A 21,270-nucleotide genomic window follows, 5' to 3' on the forward strand; every position below is an offset into this window, starting at 1 on the left:
GTGATGCTTGCTGCTCTCACGTTACTAATTTTGATTTCTGAATGCTGTGTCTCAGGGTTTGTTTGTTTTTTGGGCGTTTTTTTTAAGACCATCCTTGTCCCTAAGGATTTTCTCAACTCTATTATGATTTATTTTTAGCTGAGGTTAAGATAATAATACAGTAAATGGTCAACAACAAATGGACCATTGGTAGAGTTGTTATGATAGATAATATATGGAAGTATGTCCAGTGCAGGTTAAGAATTAATTTTTGTTGGCATTTCTTGCATGAGATCTTCTGATGTCAAGTGATGCAGCAGTTACTAATACAGAGCTGAATGTGATATTTCAGATAACTCAAGTGAAGATCGACTTATACAAGCCTATAAATCTGAAAAGACTTAAAAATAAAACAAAACGTGTCTTTTGATGAAACATACAGACAAATTTTCTTTTTAATGGGAAAGTTCAGAAGTTTTTTTCAAGGCGTCTGATTCATAGTGTTAGGATATATCTTTGAGATACAGTAAAAAAGAAAAACCTTTTTGGTTAGGCTTTGTTGTTTAGTCTGAGTCGTGATGATTACAATGTTGTCATTTATTGTTTAAGTAATATTGGCCTATATGATGCATAAATTAGGAGGCTCATCAGCATCCTCCTGCATCTATTTCCTACCCATAAAGCTATGATAATCTAGGTAGGCAACTGAGCTGGCAGCATTTTTTAGCCAAGGAAAAGAGTTGCAGCTGATCAAAGTACTTTACAAGGTTTTAGAAAACTTTAGGCTGTAGGAGTACAGTGTGGATTTGTTTTATTACTGAACCAGCAAAACTATACTTTAATGTCATTCTCTGTGTACAGGGCTGGAAGTTTATGTATTTGCCAGTTGGAAACAAATTTGAGAGAGCTTCTGTCTTCAGCTGTTTCTTCCCCTTCTCATGACTTTTCATCAGTAAAAACAAAGTTTCTGGCAGAGGGGAGGTTGGTCTACCTAGATTTAGTCTCCTTTTTACTTGAATATAATTGCTTGAATAACTTGATTATTCTAAAACCGTTTCAAAAGAAGAAAAAAATCTGATCTGTGCTCATTTGGAATTATTTTATATATAGTATACTTTTGTGTTAAACTTGATCTTTATCACTCATCCTGCACGGAAAGCTTCAAGGTTGGATCTTGTGGGCTTCAGAAATCTTGGTTTCAAACTAAAATGTGTTAAGTTCCTAGCTTTGACTTGTGTCAGCACGCAAGCATTTGACTTTCTTAAGCATGTTATGTTTTGTAGTCTACCTGTTTGAGAGTAACTGAAATATTAGGGATTTTAATTGGGTTTCTGCTTCAAATCTCTATATGGGTTTAGCTATATGGCTTTTTCTTTTCAATGTAAATCAACAAGCTGTAGAACTGTCATTTTCTATTTTAAAATCTTTTCTTTCTAAACAGCTTTAGAGGGGTGTTTTATAGGACCTGTACATCTCTGCCTAATAAAGAATAAAACATTTAATCATGTGATAAAGTTACTGTTGAGGTTGCAGTGGCTTCAATCATAGTACTTGGTCTTGGTCAAGGAGCTGCTTATCCCACCCTCCAGTACTATTGCCCAGAAGCTGATCAGGTGTGGTTTTTGAATGACTCTTGTTTTCATCTTCCTTCTTTCCAGCCATTTCATTGTTTCTGTTCAAGCTCCTTTTTCTTCTGGGGTGATGAAGGGTTATATCCTGTCAGTGCTGTCCTTGAAATGTTGTTGAGGGTTTTTTGTTTCTTTCACAAAATAGTTTCTTGGCTTTACAGTCTCTTCAGCTTTTGTCACATGGGGTAAGATAATAAACACAGTGTCGACTGAATTTTCCAAATAGGTGTAACAATTCCTGTTAAATTTCAGGAGGTTTAATAATAAGTTTATGCTACTGTCTACTAAGATTCATCTGGAGACTTGTGAACTCAAATTTAGTTACAAGAGATGATTTGTTATAACCAAATAAACCCACTTTTTTAATTTGAAGAAAGACACTAATAAATCCTTTCCCTTTTTGGGAAGGGGGGGGGTGGAGTTCCATCACAATTGAATCTATTTTCTTTGTGCTTTCTCTTAAATGTCATGTGTTAGTAAAGAGCTACTGATGCATGACACCAGGAGTCATGAATTCCACACTCAGTGCCATTCACTGTTTAACCAACTCTCCTCTAGCTTAAATAGTGCTATCCCCAGGATACGGTACCTTGAGATGAGCATAGCTAATGCATACCAATACCTACCTAACTGGTCTTTTTTCTATAAAAGAGCAACCAGCACTTCTACCTACCAGGGCATATCTTTGCATATAGCATATGGGTCATCTTCTGCAGTAAAACATTCAGAAAGCAGTTGTAGTCTGGATATATTGGGTGTTTAATCTTAGCGTTGGTGGTTGACTGCAGTAAATCTTGGAAATCTGGATATAAAGAAGGAATGGCTGCTCTGATAGTTACAAAGAAGGAACGCTAATATCATATTTAGTGGGTTAAAAACCCAGAAGCTTGGAAGGTAAACAGGGTGGAGTAATCTCAGTGGGAACTCGAAGTCGTATTTTACAGACATCTTGGAAAGGATCTTTACGTTCACGTATGATATGAAACAGCAATTGCTAGACCTTGATGTAAAAGGGAGAGTGCTCTTGAGAGTCGAGGCCTCTGAGATAAGAGTGACGCTCTTCTCTCAAATACCTTGTTAAGCAGCTGGTGCTGAGTAAGCCTATGTGGGAGCTTGTTGACAACTTACTCTTTATTCTAAACAAATTCCTTTGCAGTCATCTTCAGTTTGCATGTGATGTTACAAATTACTTCATGGTTTCATCTGATAAGCATGATGTTCTTTTATATCTGCAAAATATGCTTTTATTTAAAAAAAAAAAATTGTAGGTATGTTAGTCACCTTAAAGATGCCAGACTTCCCTGGCAGATATCAAGAGTTATTTGGCTCAAGTGCTGTGGTATGTTGTGCTTGAGAACTGCAGAGCTTCATTTGTGGTTGTTATATCCTTTGTGTGCTGTCGTTTGGGTGCACATACAAAGTTGTTTGCTAAAGACGTTGGAGTTAAGGATCATGTTTTATCTGTGTTTCAGAACTAGTATTGTTAAGTCTGCACTTACTCTGGTGGTTAGAAATTCAAATATTTTCTAATATGTATAGATTGTTTCCACTCTTTTTCTGCAGATAATGCTTAGTATGTTGTTACAGTTGGCAAGTGTTACATGGCAAGTGTCATTTGAAATGGAAAGAGCTCAGTTGTAGCACTCACTTTAAGCCTCTAAGGTATGAACTAGTTAAGTGATGTGTACAATTGTGAATCTAATAAATAGTAGCAGTTATTGCTTCATGAATTACACACAATATTGAAAAAAATGAAGATCACTCTTCAGGAAAGAAAATTCTCCATCCATACTTTGCTTTTATTGTAAAGGTTTGCAATGTTAAGATGGAGTCCTTAATCTGTTTCTATCTAGGCCATGGGAATACTTTCTTCTTTCTTTTTAGCCTTTGATTTGTGTTTAAATATTTTATGGGTAATCTTGTTCTGTTGTGCTTTTGGGAATAAGCTTTGAAGAAGTTTTGCTGTAGGCTTTGCTGGTGCCCATAATGGCATTTCCCAACTGGCAGTTCATAAGACAAAAGCAGGCTGGTGGCAGCAGCTGTGGAGACAGCGTGTTGGCTCACAGTTATGAAAACCAAAGAACAGGGAGACCTAACAGAAACCCTGAAAGAAACTTAAACAGTAGGGCAGGAGATCGTAGCTAGCAATTACAACAGCAGTTCCTTCCTCCACTCTTTCAGTTTCAAAACTTATGGAAAACTCTTTTGAAGTCTTTGGTGCTGCTGAAGGTGCCTTACCTACATGACTGTTGTGGCATAGTCCATCAAGTGTCTTAACTTCTGTCACACAGTCAGCTGAGCACACAAATGAGCCTGGCAAAAGATGGACCAGGGTCGTTGGCTATTTTATGAATTGTTGGTGATGGGAGGTAGAGAACTGACTGGTTAAAACGGAGTTTAGTTGTGTCAGTGTGTTGCACAACAGCTCAAGACAAATGTGTTTTGTGTTCTGTCTGCTGAGAATATGATCATGTAGTAGTTTGCAAGAGACTTGAACTGTCCCCAGTAGATTCTCTGTGACTTCTAAAACAAAAGAATTGGTTAGAAAATGGGTTTGGGGAATGTTCCTTTCTCATATCTAATATGGACATTGACCTATATGCACACTTTAAAAATAAAGCATGAAACAGTAGAAGTAAAAAATAAGAGGTGGCAAAAGCTAACCAATTTCTAATAGACTTCTTTTTTTCCCTATTATAGAAATACATTAACTTTGAAGTGGAACTAAACAATGGAACCAGATATTATTCGAATGTACTCCTCATCCCCTCCACCACTAGACAATGGAGCTGATGATGATGATGAAGATGAATTTGGAGAATTTGGAGGATTTTCTGGTGTAAGCACTGCTGGTGTAGCTTTTGCTGATTTTGATACACCGGACTACGGTCATACAAAGGAAGAGTTTATGCCCACAAATCATTTCATCCCACTTCATGATTATTCTGACAATGTAGCTAGCATTGCAACTTTCACATCTGTTAAAAATGTTAAAGATAAAGACTGCATTGCAGAGCTTCCTACTTTTACTAAGGAACTTTCTGATATGTCAGCTACTAGTACCAGCAAAGAAAAATCTAAGTTTAGAAGTTCAGGTACTGCTTTAGGAGATGTAAACAAAAAAGGGGAACAAAGAGACAACACTGGGAAATTGGAGGGTTTTTCTTCTCGTGTTGTTAAAACTGGTATAGCAGTTGAGAGCCAGGATGAGCAAATAGATGCTTGTAATGGTGAGAAAATTCCATGTCTAGAAATTCTAACAAATGGATTTGCAGCATTGGACCCTGTAAATCCTCAGGGAACAGAAGAACTAGACGGTATCAGTGACTCAAAGGGACTTAAAACTGTTAGCACCCATAGTACTGAGCAAAAATTGAACTCAATGCCTAGCTCAGGTGAAGACTTTGCAGATTTTGCTACATTCTCAAACAAAAAAACCATCCATTTAGAAGGAACAGGACCTACAATATGCAGTGTTCTTGATGAAAGAGACTTTCTGAGCATTCAGGAGAAGAACAGAATAAACAGAGTAACTCGTATCGAAGAAGAGGTTTGCATTTCAGAAATTAGTTTTGAACAGGGTCCCTCAGCACTGGAAGAAAATAAATTTACAGTTTCTAGTACATCTCAAACAACTGGAAGTTCAATATGCACTACTGAAAATGGAGAACACAGTGGGAGAAGACAACATGGCACGGAGAATGGCAAAGATTTTACTAGGCCTGATGACTCTTCAGAAACAGAGGACATCAAGCTTGATAAGACCCAAAGCCTAAGCTGTGATCTTGCAGGAGAAAAATTGTGTCATTCTGAAGATCTTAAGAATGGCGGAAGTAGTACTGAAGTTGTAGCTTGCAGTGACACACATGATGATGATTTTGGTGATTTTGGTTCAGTCAGCAGTGCATCTCCCACCTTCATTAATGCTCAAGAGTCGATAAATGCTTTAGATCTAGAAGGAACTTCCAAACAGCCCGCACAGATTAGCGAACGTAATGATGAATTTGGTGAATTCAGGGACACGAGTACTGTTTCTCAGCAGCCAGCAAGGTTGGATCAAGCTGAACTAAATCAGACTGCTGACACTTTAGAATGTGATACTACCAGTAACACTTCTGGCTTAGACTTCCAGCATACTACTGAGGTAGAAAATGGTGATGATAGTGAATTTGGAGACTTTGATTCGGTGCCAAAACCTCAAGATGAGAGTGTTGCTTTTCAGGACTCTGATGACTTTGCAGACTTCAGTTCAGCAGGTTGTAACCAGGCTACAGACTGGAATGCTTTTGAAGATGAACAAAAAGACAGCTGTTCTTGGGCTGCCTTTGGAGATGAGCAAGCTGGTGAATCTCATCACAGAAAAGAGTTGTGGCAGTCACATAGGACAGATGCATCTGCCAGGATTGATGGTCCAGTATTACACAAGACTGACAGTTCTGCTTTAGCATCTTTCCAAGGAACTACCAGTAAGCAATCTCAAGAGCCAGCACCTTCAGTTCAGGTAAGGGTGTTCTTGACTTTGTTCAGTCTTGTTCTGCTCTTGTGCATACAGCTCTTCCTGGTTCCTGCTTCTGTGTACAACAAATGTTTGAATAGTCCTTGTTTGTCTTGTGGGAGAGATTTAATTTGGTGGGTGAGATGGCCTGGTATGAAATAGTATGCTGTGTTTGCATCTTGTATCACTTGCGCTGTTCTTCCCACAGAAAAATGAGTGGGGTATACTGGAACTTGTTTTTGACAGTTATATGTGGTCCTTTACATAAACCGATCAAAGGAAAACATAAACATTTCAGAGCCTGTGATAGTTCTTCCTTTGCTTCATAGTTTACTGCCTTTGGTGATGGCACTGATGTTCCCTTTTCATAAAATAGTGGTGAGACTGGAAGCTGAGATTACTGGTTCCCAAAATTTTTCATCACCATTCTCTATCATGTTTTCAAAATCTGATTAAAAATGATGACTCTATTTGTAAATAGCTGTACTCATTTGCTTAGAGCAGAGAGCATGATAAAATATGACCTATAGAGTTCTGCCCCTGGTATTCCAACTCCTGGCAAGTTAACCATTTAAGATATTTAAAAATAAGTCTTTGTTATACATTAATTGTGGGAAGCACCATGTTATAGCAACATCACAAGTACAGGACTGATGATATCTTAAAGGTTCTGCTATTTCTAATTAGGGGTTTTGGGGAGGGTGAAATAGATGGGTTTATTTCTTACCCCCACCTCCTAGGTTTTCTGCCTTAGTTGCCAAGTATGTATTAATTCCTTCTTAAGTCTTTTTGCCAGTCATCTTTGTGATCTCTGCCTGTTCATACATAGATAATTTTTTACTAAGTATTTAGTTTTACAAAAATCAGAACAATTTGAGTTTAAAATAATCTTCAGTGCTTCTTTTTCATCATGTCATCCCATGTGAGTAGTTTAGAGTATGCTCTTTTTGAAGCATGCAGCAACACCAACAATGAAGGGTGTTAGTGGTAATATGTCTGAACGGTTTGGATCTTCTCTGACAATAAAAGGAAATGAGGTAAGTCAGGACCTTGCATAGGCTTTGTGACAGCCCTGCCTCTTTCCGTTTCCTACTGTGGCAGGTGAAGTGGCTTTTCAGAAGAAGGTTGTGCCAGCTGGCACTTTGCAGCAAATGGAATGGAGCTCTGGGGGTTTGGCGCTGATTTCTTGTCACGTTTAAAGGGTGTGAGCCTCAGCTCCTGATGCTTCCTTCTTGCTGTTTTGTGCAGTGACTAACACACCAAATTTCAAAGTGGCTTCATGAGCCAAAAAAAGTCTTGCATGTGAACCTGCAGGTGGATTTTTGTGCCTATGCAAAATGTTGCTCATCATCATCTGAATGTGTGCGTCCATTTCTCAAGTTGAAAGCACAAATCTATTGTTACCTATTCTGTTGGTCATTCACCCGTGAAATTGAAGAATGTTAAGGTCATTAGTGCGATTAATCTGAATTGTTCCTGTTGCCACTTGAAAGACTGTCCAGAATCTGACAAAGAAATGGGATGGGGAGAGGATTCTAGTAAATCATCTGTTTTTCTAGGTAATCTTGCTATTAAGGTATAGTCTGAAGGTTTAAAACTTTTACTTTTACTTGAATTTTCAGTAATTTTATGATGGAATTTCAATAGAAAACACTTCTGAATGTAGATGTTTATAAAAGCAGAACCTACAGAGGTTCTGTAATTTTTTTTCCCTCCCCAAGTCTGCTTTAACAAAAGGTAAAAGCCAAGTTACAGTGGAAGTTCTTCAGTGATCTGTCATGAAGTCATACAGTAGTTTGGTTAGATTGTAAAGCAGGTTTTAAGACTCCAAATATTTTTTTCCATTCCTTCTCTTTATACTACAGCCAGTTGTGACTGCTTGGATATAACCTGATGTTCTGCCTCCTCTGCCAATGAGGAAGTACAACCCAAAGAATGTTTTACACAAATAAGCTCTAGAGGAAATTGAGCTGGATATGTTTTCTCTGTTGCAATAGTTTCCTTAGCCTTGTAATGACTGCTACATTATTTTTTTTTCCCCAGTTAACTCTTAAAACAATAGTTACACGTTTTCAAAACTTACTTTGTATTTTGTAAGCGCTTTAAGTTTTTGAAGGATCTATTGAAACCTTTTTATATTTAGAAAAAAATGCTTTGTTTTAAGATTAAGTAGTAATTGTTTTTAATCCATTGAGCCACAGTTTAGTAAGTTGCAATTAGAAATACTGAGATAAGCTGAGTCAATGTCAGCCAGCAGACAGTCCCAGTACTTTGAGTGCAGAATCTTAGTAAAATTAATCTCAGATTTTGGTCGGCTTCCTTTTGCTTAAGAGGATATCACCGAAGTCAAACCACAGAATGTAACATTTTAAAGTACTTGCCGATCTTCTGTTTCCCATGTATTGAAGTGGAGTTCTGGAGCTGTTGGAGGCAAAAGCAGAAACACTTGCATGCAAAATAAAGCTAGGGAGAGGTAAGCGAACAAAGGGTTTTTATTACCCTAACCAAAGAAGGCTAGGGAGAAGTAAATCACTTGCATCAATGTATTGCTGGCAGACCTAAAAAGCACTTGCTGTAGCAACTTAAGGGGAGCAGGCTGTGCAAGAGAGAAGTACTACATTTTAGACACTTCAGATGTGAAAATTGAGACCACAGCATAGGCTAAAGGTGAACTGGGATCATTTAGAAGATACTGTATACACTTGATCTGTAATGTTGAGGCTAGGAGAGACACCATAATGTGGTGGTGAAATAATTTTGAATAGTGTATAAACAAAATAACCCTAATGTAATTCGTTACAGCTTTCTGCTTTTGTATAGTTAGCCAGCAGCATTACTGTTTAAATGTGGAAATGATGTGTATGGCAATATTCATCCATCCAGAATGCAGCATGAAAAGAACGTTATTTACCAGTAGTTCAAGTTCTCTTGCCAATGGTCTCTGTATGTTTTCCTTTCTGTTTGCTTAGTCTGTGTATTCTGGATGTGGAGGTGGCAGCAAAATTTTGTGCTTTCTGCACGTGGCCTTGATTGTAAGGTATATGTCAGGCAAACTGTTTTAAAGATTGTGGATTTGGTATAATGTTTAATTAAAAGTGACACTTTGCTTGAATTCAACCAATTAATCCAGTTTTTCTTAAAAAATACAGAATATAAAAGTAGTAAGGGGGGAAAAGTCAAAAAAACGATCTTATATAGTGACATGTAGTGGCAAAAAGATATTTATGTCTTTTCTCCTTTGCCTTTGGTCTTAGGCTCTCTGAATCCTGCACACTGAATCGTAAGATTTGTAACATGGTGACCTCTTCTTTTCAGCAGTGTTGGGTGGAGGGTAGAAGAAAAAGGGCATGGTATATAATATTCAGGTAAATTTACTGAAAGAATTTGTAATCCCTTAGAAGATGTTCCAGTTTCAAAGCCAGATGGACACAGGTACACAAACTGTTACTTGAAACCCATATTAATACTATCATATAACTTAATCATTTCATGTCTGTCTTCAGCTGAAAAATATGTAATAGTTGGTTTCAGTATAGCTGCAGGTTTGCGTTAGATATAGATGTCCCTTTGTGTTCACTAAAACTGATTTAGGATATAGTGGTGGGTGAACTGGTTGATCTAAGAAGTTTTGAGCAAACCTGCACTGTACCATGTGCATTAATCCCCTTATGTGGCCACAGCATGCTATTAAGTTATGCTTGTAAGGAATATAGCTCAGAGCACAGCTTTTTCCATGAGATAGTGTTGAACATTAGTCAGCTGAGGGGGTTACTCTGCTGTATTGTGCATTAAGAATGTATATAGGACTTGACTGCTCTTGTGCTTTGCCTATTACCTGTGGTAATCTTGTGGGTGGGTAATATGGCAGTGCATAGCTGTGTTCAAGGAGTATTGGCATCTCTAGAGGAGGAGGAGATGAGCAGTGGCTTGGTTGGAAGGCCAAAACTCTTACTTGATTTAGATGAGAGTTGACAAAACCTGGCAAGGGAGGAAGGGAAACCTGAACAGCCCTCCAAGTGGGTTTTAAGATCCTCTGCTTATTAGAAGGCCTGTACTTGCAGACTGCACCTCTTCAGGTTAATCAGACAGTTTGGGTGATGTGTAGTTACTAAGCCACAAGTATGCATCAAGACAAAGAAAACCCTGGATCCCTGACACTTAAGAGTACTTTGTCTTGGGCAATGAATGAAGTCATGCCCTTGGAAAAAAGTAATTATGACCATAAAGACTTCAGCCTCCCAGTTCACTAAGATAAATTAAGATAGTGTTGGCTAAATTAAGTTCAGACAGTTGGGTAATAACTTGCAGTGTAAATATATCTGTCTGGAAAGGTGTGGGTTTTTTTTTTTTTCAAGTCCATAGCACAGCTTTTAAGTATGTGCAGCCAAATAAGAATATTAAACAGACCATTAAAAGTAGCCCATAATTGCTGTATTTCAGAACAGGCTGGTTAAGGGGTTCTTATAGAATAGTTTGGGAGGGGGTTGTTTTAGTATTTCTGTTTATATATCACAGAACAAAATTATTTTCCATTTTGTACACATAAGTTTTGTCTACTGTACTTCTTCACAGAGCCTGACTGAAAAGTTAGTACAACACCACTTGGTAATAATTACATGACAGACTTTAAATTACTCTAGAAATTTTTACTCTTCATTTCTCATTAGTGAGGGCTTTTAGCTCTTGTGGCATCATAGTTTTTTGCATAACTACATAGCATCCTCTTGCTGGCTTGTAAATCTCAGTTTAGGACCAATGTTTCCTTTAAAAATTACCTGCAGGAATAAAAATGAAACAATTCACTTTTTTACCCCCAAGAAATTTATGTCACCATCTTAAATGTAACTGCTTGGGGCGGGCAGGGGAAGCCATCATATTTGGATCATGAGCAGTTAAACTAGTGTCTTTGTAAGCTTTGCTTCTCCTCTTTACTTGTGAGGTTTTCTGCCTTCAGCTCTTCCCCCATTGCTTCTGGGAAGGTGCTCTGTTTGCTAAGCAGAGCCTGCACAGCAGAGAAAGAAATAAATTGTTGCTATGCAGAAGGTAAACTGATTCTTGGTTTAAGCAGCCCATAAACCTTTCCAAAGGAAAAACTGCCCACATTTAACTAGTAACTTAGTGATTTGTTTGTGTGCATTAAGTTAACTGTTCAGATTTGTTTCTTCATGCTTGAGCACAAAAGATTTTTGAGACCCACTGAAGTTGATTAGTGTGTTCCGCATGGTGAGTTGTGTCCATTGAAATCAGTTTCTCAGCTCATCTATATTAACTGCATGGTAATGTAGTCTAGTTCTTAAAGAAACAACAAATGAAAAAGAACCAAACCCCCACGTGTGGTGAAGGTACAGGAGCATATGCTGACTTAGCTTCACACAGGCGAAGGTGTGGCTGGAAAATATGGTTTGGTTGTTAGAAAACGCAGCCAAGGGAGTTTCTCATTTAACCTCTGCTTTATTTTGTTAAAATGGTCATAAATACCTGTGTTAGGCACTGTCCAGAGCAGTGGGTTCATGATTTGAAATAAATAAAATCTGTCTGGTTAATCAGTTTCATTTCTTGGCTTCTATCCACTGAGCTTTGTTCTGCTGGTTTTTGAGAGCCTTCACTCAGCTTCTGAATTCTAACTAGAAGCCGATCATGTCCATATGGACTTTATTCCTTTCCTAAATTATACATTTAGCATCTTGGATCCTTCATATGCTCACTTCTGTCTCCTTCCTTATGTTTTTCTGTCGGATAAGACTTGAATATCTAAATATTCTCAATAATTTAACTGTTACACTGGTTTTATTTACACTTAGGTCTTCTAGTTTTGTGTTCAATAGATGCAAGCAGCCCAGAGCTTGAGTGCTGCTTCCTTCATAGCCTCTTTTCCTGGTAGCAGGAAAAAGGGGGGCTGAAGGTGACCTCTGCTTTTGACTCTCTCCCTTCTTAAGCCTCTGAAGGCTGCCAGAGCAGAGATGCTGAGCCTGTAAGTGAGAGTGGGATGGGGGAAATGAGGGATTGTGTTGAGGAATGGGGCTGGCCCCTGCAATGGAAAGTGGGGAGGAAGGAGGGACGAAGTGCCACTCCACTCTTGAGCTTCCAGCATGAGGAGAAGCTCACTGCATGAGCTTGTGTGTCTGCTCGGCAGCTCATGTGTGATTGGGACTGTGGAGAGAAGCAAGAAGTCTTTTTTTTTTCCCCCCCATTGCACACAGAGTTACCTGAAACTTGACCCAGAGAAGCTTTACAGCAGTCATAGAGTGAAAACTTCAATTCTTATCAACTATTTCTGTAGTGTAGCCCAAGTATGTTGTCTTTATGGCAAGTTTTAATATCTCCTTTTCATAGCTCTGAAGAGAGGCAGTGACCTGTCACCTGTTGAATTCATGTGGAGACAGCTGGAGAGGATTTAGTGTGCTGGATGGGCAGCATAGATCTGCTGTGTTGAAAGAGTTCATTGATTCTATAGTCTCCTGGTGGAGGAGAAAAACAAATTCTGCAAAGAAAGTACTTTGGCTTTTCAGCTCTGAGGGCTAGATCTTGCCCTCCATTTAAACAGCCAAGGAGATAAATTCTAATCCAGTGGTTATCATTCTCACTTGAAAGTCTGTTACATCTCTGATATTTTTGTTGTTTCAGGTGATGATTGCCGTGTATCTTAAGTGTTTATCAAAAACTTTATGCTTTCCCATAAACTATGGGGCTTTGAGTTTGTCACTGATTGGAGATTCACTGTTAATCTTTATTTAGAATGGCAGCTGTAGCTTCCTTTCACATCTTCAGTAAGTGCCTTTTAAAAATTACTCTTAAATGGCAGTTTAGAACACTCAGTTGTCAAATATTTTTAGTGACATGAAAAGTGGAGAAAAGTTCTTGTTTTCTTTTGTGCCTTTTTTATTTCCCCAGGATTTTTCACCCTGAAAGACATGACACTACTGTGTGTGATGGATGTAACATTTTCTTACAGTCTGTTTTGTACAAACAATAGATTAAGGTTTCTAACAGATGGGCATCTACACTGATTTTAAAAATCTTAGTAATGCCCTTTATACCTGGGAGATGTGACCATAGGATTTCATTACCAATTAGAAGAACAAGTTCAGCTGCTTCCTTTAGGGGCATTGCCACTGCCTGGGAGATGCGCGTTTGTACGCTCATCGCTGTGTCCGTTTGCACACAGAGAATTAATTACTCTGGTTTGCTATGGAAACCGTTCTTCTCTATCATATATAAATAAGGGCTAAGCATTTCTGGGAATTTAGAAAAGATGAAAGGAAGTGTAAAGAATGCTATAATTAAACTGTTCCTGAAATTTTGGCACAATTCTTAAGCTCAAATTTTAAATTGGATGCTAACTGAGATGCTGCTTGGTTCTTAGAGACTTTCTGTTAATTCTTTCATTGCCTGAGTGAGCATATTCTTAGTCACTAGCATGCTCTCAAATGTTGATCCTTTTCAAGAAACATGATGCCTTGCTGTTTTCATGATCCAGTGCCTTTTGTCTGCCTCTTCCTTTTCACTGGAGATATGTATTCCTGCTGTATTACAGAAATAAGTATCACCTGTTCATGTAAGATAAGGGCAAGTGATATATTGTAGGCGAAGTTAAGTTTTAAAACTTAAGTAGAGCATGGTTTTATATGCTGAAACGTTAGGGTAGAACCTGGAATACTGTTTAGTTTTACTTCCTAAAAATGTAAATTAGTGTCTTAGTTCTGGTCAACAAATACAAAACAGCCTACAAGTAATATGACAAGTATTGTGACTTACTGTATGGCCAAAATGATTGGGCATTAAGAGATGATTAAAAGGAAAATTAGATACTGTGGAACATGACTCTATGGTCAGAAGATACCAGTGAGGTAATGAAGAGGAAAAGAAAAAAAAAGTGTGAGTCCGGTATTCTGTGTAATTCAGATTCTTTGATAGTATGATAATTATGGCATTTTGACATTACATGCTTTGCAAATAAATGAACCTGTCAGACATTTATTTCACAGGTAGCAAAACTGAAGGGCTGATGTTCTAAGCAAGTTCGTTTTCCTGCTTTTTGCAGTTGGCAGCTGAATAGGGACAATCGAGTGAACAGACTTGGTACCCAGTTCCCAACACATCATCCTGACTCCAATACAGAATCAAGATACTCTGATAACATGGTGTTTGCCTCTGTTATGTTTCGTGTACTATGTTTGCTGATGTACATGGTCAGTGCTTTGCTTAATTGAGAGAATTCTGAGACGAGGCAAATTTTTAGGTAAAAATTCAAATGAGAAATGTTGTAGACAATTATTACAATTGTGAAGCAGATATTCTGGTGCATAAAGGTTGGTCCCAACTGTATTGGTTGGTCTAATTAAAATATGTAACTTCCACCTACCTGCCTTGCTTCTCTGAACCTTAAATCATTTCAGTTGTAACCAAAAACCTCTGTCTGAGGTTTATATTTGTAAATTCAGCATTGCTGCTGGAATATGCTGCATCTCCACAGGAGGGCTCTGCTGGCATAGCTATACTAGCACACACTGTGGGATGCTCATGGGACTTTCACCTACTCAGTTTCTTTTCCATTTCCCCAGTAGAAAAGCAGGTGTTGGAGTTGCTGGACGCTGCCCTGTGTGTGGTGCAGCAGAGCATTGGAAAGGTGGCTGCTGAAGAACTCCAAACTAGAAAGACAGAAGTCCTGCTTTTGTGCCAGGCTTGTGTCTCCTTCCTCTAGCAAGAAGAGAGATACAGGTGTTTCTGGTAAAAAATGAGTACATTAAAAAAGGCTTTAATTTCATTTTTATGAGCATGCCTTTCAATTGGTACTTTTTAATAAATGTTAAGAGCTTGCCAGTTACCTGTTTTTAATGGGTTGAACTGGGGCAAAAATATGTTCTATGTCAGTGGTACATCTGATGTCTGAGACAGTTCATAGAGCTATAATAAAGCTGAAATTCTGTGTCTATATGGAAATACAACAGAGAGAAGAGAGAGAAATGTAAGGCAAAAACTTAAAAAATAAGAAAGCATAGTATGGTTGTCAAAAAAAAGGGGGGGGGGGTTGGGGCAGGAGGTTGTTTGAGGGTGATTTTTTTTGTTTTGTTTTTTAATATTAAATCCATTTCCCAAGGCCCAGTGCACGCTGTGGAGTTAAAATGCCTTGAAACCATTAGTACCAATATGTGCTGTTTATGTTGCTGAGACCTTATGCTACCCAATAGCAACAATCATGGCACTGGTAGAGAAAAAAGCAAGAAACATTTGCTGTGTTGTGAAACTTAAGAACCCTGTCTGCCTCCCTAAGATGCTGAAGTTTCCTTTCTGCCAAGGGATGCTGAAGTAATGGTGACATCAAGGCACAGTTGCAACCACTTTGACAAACAGGAAATCCTGCCTAGTTTTTCAAAACCGTGGAATAGATCTGTAGGCCTCCTGCAAAACTTCTGAGCTTTGACACGGTACCCCACAACATCCGTGTCTCTAAATTGGAGAGATGGGGATTTGATGGGTGGATGGTCACATCCGAAGGGTAGTAGTTAACAGCTCAATGTCCAGATGGAGATCAGTGATGAGTGGTGTCCCTCAGCGGTCTGTATTGGGACCAGTACTGTTTAGTATCTTCATCAGTGACATAGACAGTGGGATTGAGTGCACCCTCAGCAAGGTTGCAGATGACACCAAGCTGAGGGGTGCGGTTGACACACTTGAGGGATGGGATGCCATCCAGAGGGCCCTCGACCAGCTTGAGGAATGGGCCTGTGTGAACCTCATGAGATTCAACAAGGCCAAGTGCAGGGTCTTGCACTTGGGTAGGAGCAGCCTCCAGTATGAATACAGGCTGGGGGGATGACGGGATCGAGAGCAGCCCTGCCAAGAAGGAGTCGGGGGTACTGGTGGATGAAAAGCTGGACATGAGCCGGCAATGTGCGCTCTCAGCCTAGAAGGCCAACTGTATCCTGGACCACATTCAAAGAAGTGTGTCCAGAAGGTTGAGGAAGGGGATTCTGCCCCTCTGCTCCACTCTGGTGAGGCCTGTGTCCAGCTCTGGAGCCCTCAGCACAAGACAGACCTGTTGGAGCAGGTCCAGAGGAGGGCCACCAAAATGATCAGAGGGATGGAACTCACCTCTGCTGTGAGGACAGGCTGAGAGAGTTTGAGGTTGTTCAGGCTGGAGAAGAGAAGGCTCCGGAGAGACCTTATTGCAGCCTTTCAGTACTTAAAGGGGGCTTATAAGAAAAACGGGGACAGACTTTTTAGCAGGGCCTGTAGTGATAGGACAAGGGGTAATGGTTTTAAACTAAGAGGGGGTAGATTCAGACTAGATCTAAGGAAGAAATTTTTCACAGTGAGGGTGGTGAAACACTGTCACAGGTTGCCCGGAGAGGTGGTGGATGCCCCATCCCTGGAAGGATTCAAGGTCAGGTTGGACAGGGCTCTGAGCAACCTGATCTAGTTGAAGATATCCCTCCTCATTGCAGGGGCTTGGACTAGATGACCTTCAAAGGTCCCTTCCAACCCAAACTATTCTATGATTTATACTTACATATTCTTGGTATGAGTTTATAATGTAAGGCAGCAGAAAGAAGGTCAGACGAGTAACATTGATAAAGTTGTGGTTATGCAAACCATGCTGCTATCTAGCTGGCTTCTTATGCAGCCGAAATAAAAGTTTTTGCAGTTCTTGGTTTTTTTTAAGGTATTTGGCTAGCATAGAAACACTCCCAAGGTTGGCTTTTAACCACTGAAGGATCACAGCATTCAGCATCAACTGTCTCACTCACGAATAGGGGAAAGGGAAATTGCTTGGAGGAAAGCCTATTTATGTAAGCAATCTATAATGTGTAAAACAGGCAAATAGGTTTTGGGGCAAGAAATTAAGGCATTAAGTAATTCATTTTCTTCTTTGTTTTTTTGGTCTGGAGAAGTACAAAACAAATCCTACAAATACTTTTTGATAAACAGTAAGTTTAAATGCCTTAGTCTTGGCTCTTCTACACTGTCACATGAACCATAGCAAATCAAGCTGGGGATTATAGCTTTCCTACGTCTGAGTCATTGATACTAACAGTTTTTTAGGAAGTGTGCAGTCTTTGGGCTATAAATAGTTTTTCTTTATCATTTTCAAAGTTGTTACCACACCATGAGCATGTTGCCATCAGGATAAGTTTTGTGAGACCTTTAATTGCATACGTCTTATAACAAGTGAAGCTGTCTTCTGAATCAATGTTATGTCTCAAATTTGGATTGAAGTGCATTGTCATTAAGTGAAATTATGTTGTTCAATACTAAGCTTGCTGAAAAAACATGTTCAGTAAAACCCTTAGGATGCGTAGATTTGGAGACTTTAACACATTAAGTAAGTATAGCATAATACTTGCACGTATTTTCTGCTAATTTATAAACAAAGAACAACTCTAGTAAGAACTGTTCAGGACTCTTCTGTAAGAACTCATTTCGCAAAGGGCAAGATCCTTACTGTTTCTGAGTAGCTAGCAGCCTGCATTTGGTGCTTATAAAAAGTCTTGTGATCCTCTGACAGTTAGATAATTTGTGGTAAGTGAAACTTTGTATCAGCTACGTGTTTCCCATCTTAACTTTTTTTATAATTTTGGACTCCTTTTCTTTAAAGCAGTTAACAAAACTTGACTTAAATATTTTCTCTTTGATATAGACAACATTGCTAAGTCGTCTGGAACGAGTATTTGAAGTCTGTTTTCCTTCCATGCCTGTTCTTGAAATTGAAGAAGAAATAAGTTCCTTGAATCATTTGTTGGAAGCAGGTGAAAAGCAGATGACAACTGAGGATAACTTAGCAAATACTGGGTAAGAAGTCACAATACAACAAAATTAAAATGAAGTAGAAGCATATCTTCTTTGGGAACTTAAAACATATAGCAAAAATTCAAAATTAGTTGTTTGCTTTAAGTGTTTTGAAAAACTATTGAGTAAATTTAGCTATCTAGCAGAATGCTTGTTTTCAGTGACTACATATACCAGGAGTATTTCACTTTAGCATATCAACTTAGTCAGCAACATATCATCTTCTTTTAAGTGATATCTCTGAGTTAATCAGAATATGTCCTATTAGTTACACTTGATACAAATTGCTGTATTTATTCATGTGATGATGAAGTCTAAGTAGGCCTTGTCCTGTCTGCTGTGGACATCATTTTCCAATAATAAGCCTGAACTATAATTGTTCTGAGAACACTGCAGTTTTAGTTCCCCTGGGTGTTGTGCTTGGGCGTAATTTTAATTGGAATGTATAATAAGTCACTTGCATTAAAAAATAGAATAAATATTCAAGGCTGCTAAGCTGTTATTCCTGTTGATAACTTGATTTATGATGGGTTGTTTAGGGAACTGATGAATGTGTGGACAGAGCTGCAGGATATCCATGATGCATATGGACTGAGATACCAGTGGGGTGGCTCCCACAGCAACAAAAAGCTTTTGTGCTCCCTGGGAATCGACACAAGAAATATTGTAAGTCTGTTGATAAAACTTGTTTTCTAGATAATGGAGCTGCTTTAAATGTAGAATCAGGTGGAAGTCTTTTTCTATGAATGCTTGTCTCTTAATTTCATAGCTGCACTGAACATGGCTTTTCATGACAGACCATTTGACAACTTTTTATAAGCCCTATTAATAATAAAAGTTGCATTAATTTTAACCATTGCATTATATTTAACATAATATTTACTCTTTGATATTAACCTTATTCAAGTTATATAACATTGCGAGAATATTATCATCACTGACACAGAAACTCTTAAGTAAATTTTTTTGTTGTTTTATCAGCTCTTTACAGGCAACAAGAAACAGCCTGTTATAGTACCCATGTATGCAGCAGGACTGGTAAGCTTTTTTTAGTGTTATTTTTTGTTGTAGTTCCAACAACATTATACAATGAAATACATTAAATGACATTAAGCACAAAGTATGCTGAAAGATATTTTTGTAAGCAGGGTTATGGCTTAGGCATCAGGATAAATGCTAGAAAAGAATCATCAAATACACAATTTTCATTATGTGTGCAAGAAGATAATTTATTTTAAATGAGAAAAGTATTGATTTATTCATTTCATAAAGCAAACTATTTATCTAATAAGGTGGGCTAACTAGTCTAAGCTCAGTTTGAGGCATTTTTCTAAAAAAAAAGAAAAAAATTGAAGTGTATTGATGTGTATGCAGCAATAAGAAGTTCTTTTTGAATTTTAACTATTAAATATAAGGTATAGATTAAAAATACCAACTAAAACTTGACACAAGAAACTAGATCATTACATAGTTGTCAAAAATGACAAAGGAACATCAAAATTAATCAAAACATCAGTTTGCATCGGCACTTGTGGGAAGCCTTGGCACTAAGACTGGATGCTTCAAAGGAAAGTTAAGAACTGCTGGATAGTTACAGTATTCCATGAAACATGTGTAGGATGTTTTCTCAGCTCTCTTGAGCATTCCTGTTTGTGCAACTGTTTCTGTGACAGATTGTTTATTAATTATTTGATTGTATCTCAATAACCCTAGGTAAAGAGAGATGCATGGTAATGCTTTGCAGTGTTATTGGCATATTAATAAAGGATTTACATATACATATTAGGCTATTTATGCGTACAAAAAGCATTGTATAGCCAGTATTGTTGTATTGCCCCAAGTGCTAGGTAAAAATAGCAAGCATAATTTAGATTTCTGTAGATGGAAGGAAACTCAAATAACCTAGTGCAGTAGGATCAACTGTTTTCACTTAAGCTGTTATTCTGTAATTCTTGTTTGGCATTTCAGACTCTGCAATGTCTGTAGTAGTAAAAACACTGAGAAGATAAGATTTGCCATTTTTGCTAGTCTGAGCAGAATAAATACGTTCTTTTTTTCTGGAAACCTACGTATATTTATACGCATACAAACACACATACACTTTTATATGGTCATTCACAAATTAAATGTAAAAGTATTACAGTTTTCTTTGGTATATATATTAAGCCAATTTAATCTGTATGTTAGTTTTGTAGAGTGACTTTTACAGTCAGCTTCTAGAGATGTTGTTTTGTGATGCATCAAGGTCAGCTCATGTGCTTCTCTGGATGTAAGCGTGGTATTCTGATTTAAAGAGATAAAAAGTCTCATACCAATTGCTGTTTTCTTCCTGTAACATATTTGTGAGCAGGGTTACGTTTGTATGCAACACATGAGTTATTTTTTTCAAACAGATTGTTGTTGCTGATTAATTATCTCCTAAATTTTTTTATATACTTGTGCACATAATAAGCTGGATAGAGATGATGGTACAAGTAAAGTGACGTGCTGCTTTCTGTTGCCGCACTGCTTCATGCATGTCTCTGCTTTCCAAAAGACTTGATTTAACTGGTGGTTAAATTTGAAACTCCTCTAACATGGTGTAGAAACATTTGTGGGACAGCTGATCTTGGTGGCTGACTTCCTGAAATTATTTTAAAATATGCTAGTTGTAAATGCAATGGTTTTATTTGGGGGTTTCTTTTCTCATACCTCATTGTCTGAGGTGGTTTGCATGTCTCGGTGTAAACTTTGGTCTTTCTGTAGATCTCTTTCTCACCCTCAGTTTTATTCAGAAACACCAGGGATTTCAGACATTTTTTCATAGCACTGTTTAGCTTTGAACAGTTTATTTAAAATTAAAAGTGTGGTTTTAATTATTTTCTTAATGCTTTTTAGTGCATTAATTTCCATGTCAATAATTACTGGGTTTGGTATAATTCTGCAAACTGATAATTTGACTTGTTTCTTCTGAATTACTTAATTGTTGAAATGGAATGAATGCACTTGAACCTTTCTGAGGGGCCATTTGGTATTTCTGGAATAGTCTACAAACAAGTGGGAGGAGAAGGTGCTACTTTAGCAAGTAACTGTTTCCTCCACCTTAAATTACATAATTGAAAGTTGAAAGCAAGCTCCAGCTTAGCACTTGGGATTTCTGTTATTGGCTCTAAAATGTTTCTTAGGCCTAAGGAACCAGGATGATTCTCTCCCCTGCCCATCTCCTTCTGCCCCCCACACTGAAAGTGTCCCAGAGATACATGGTTACTACGGAGCCTGTAGTTGAGGATAGTACTACCTAGTGTGTTTTCTATTTTTTTGCGTCTGCAGTTTTTGGAATATGTATAAAAATGTGTGTGTCTGTGTGCACATGTGATTTTTTTTTAATTGATTTCTTTATTT

General features: G+C 38.1%; 1 protein-coding gene across 1 annotated transcript in view; it reads left to right on the top strand.

Moving 5' to 3' along the window:
* Nucleotides 1-4,338: 4,338 nt before the first annotated feature.
* Nucleotides 4,339-21,270, top strand: part of AFTPH (aftiphilin) — a gene marked incomplete at its 5' end in the record, with an annotated part of 35,350 nt that continues 18,418 nt past the window's right edge. Inside the window, 4 exons of the mRNA XM_081997301.1 lie at nucleotides 4,339-6,108; nucleotides 17,741-17,892; nucleotides 18,429-18,555; nucleotides 18,871-18,927. Coding sequence (XP_081853427.1) covers nucleotides 4,339-6,108; nucleotides 17,741-17,892; nucleotides 18,429-18,555; nucleotides 18,871-18,927 — 2,106 coding nt within the window. The remainder of the gene's footprint in view (nucleotides 6,109-17,740; nucleotides 17,893-18,428; nucleotides 18,556-18,870; nucleotides 18,928-21,270) is intronic.

Source organism: Phaethon aethereus (assembly GCF_964289735.1).
Source record: "Phaethon aethereus genome assembly, chromosome: 3".
In the NCBI taxonomy this organism is placed as follows: domain Eukaryota; kingdom Metazoa; phylum Chordata; class Aves; order Phaethontiformes; family Phaethontidae; genus Phaethon; species Phaethon aethereus.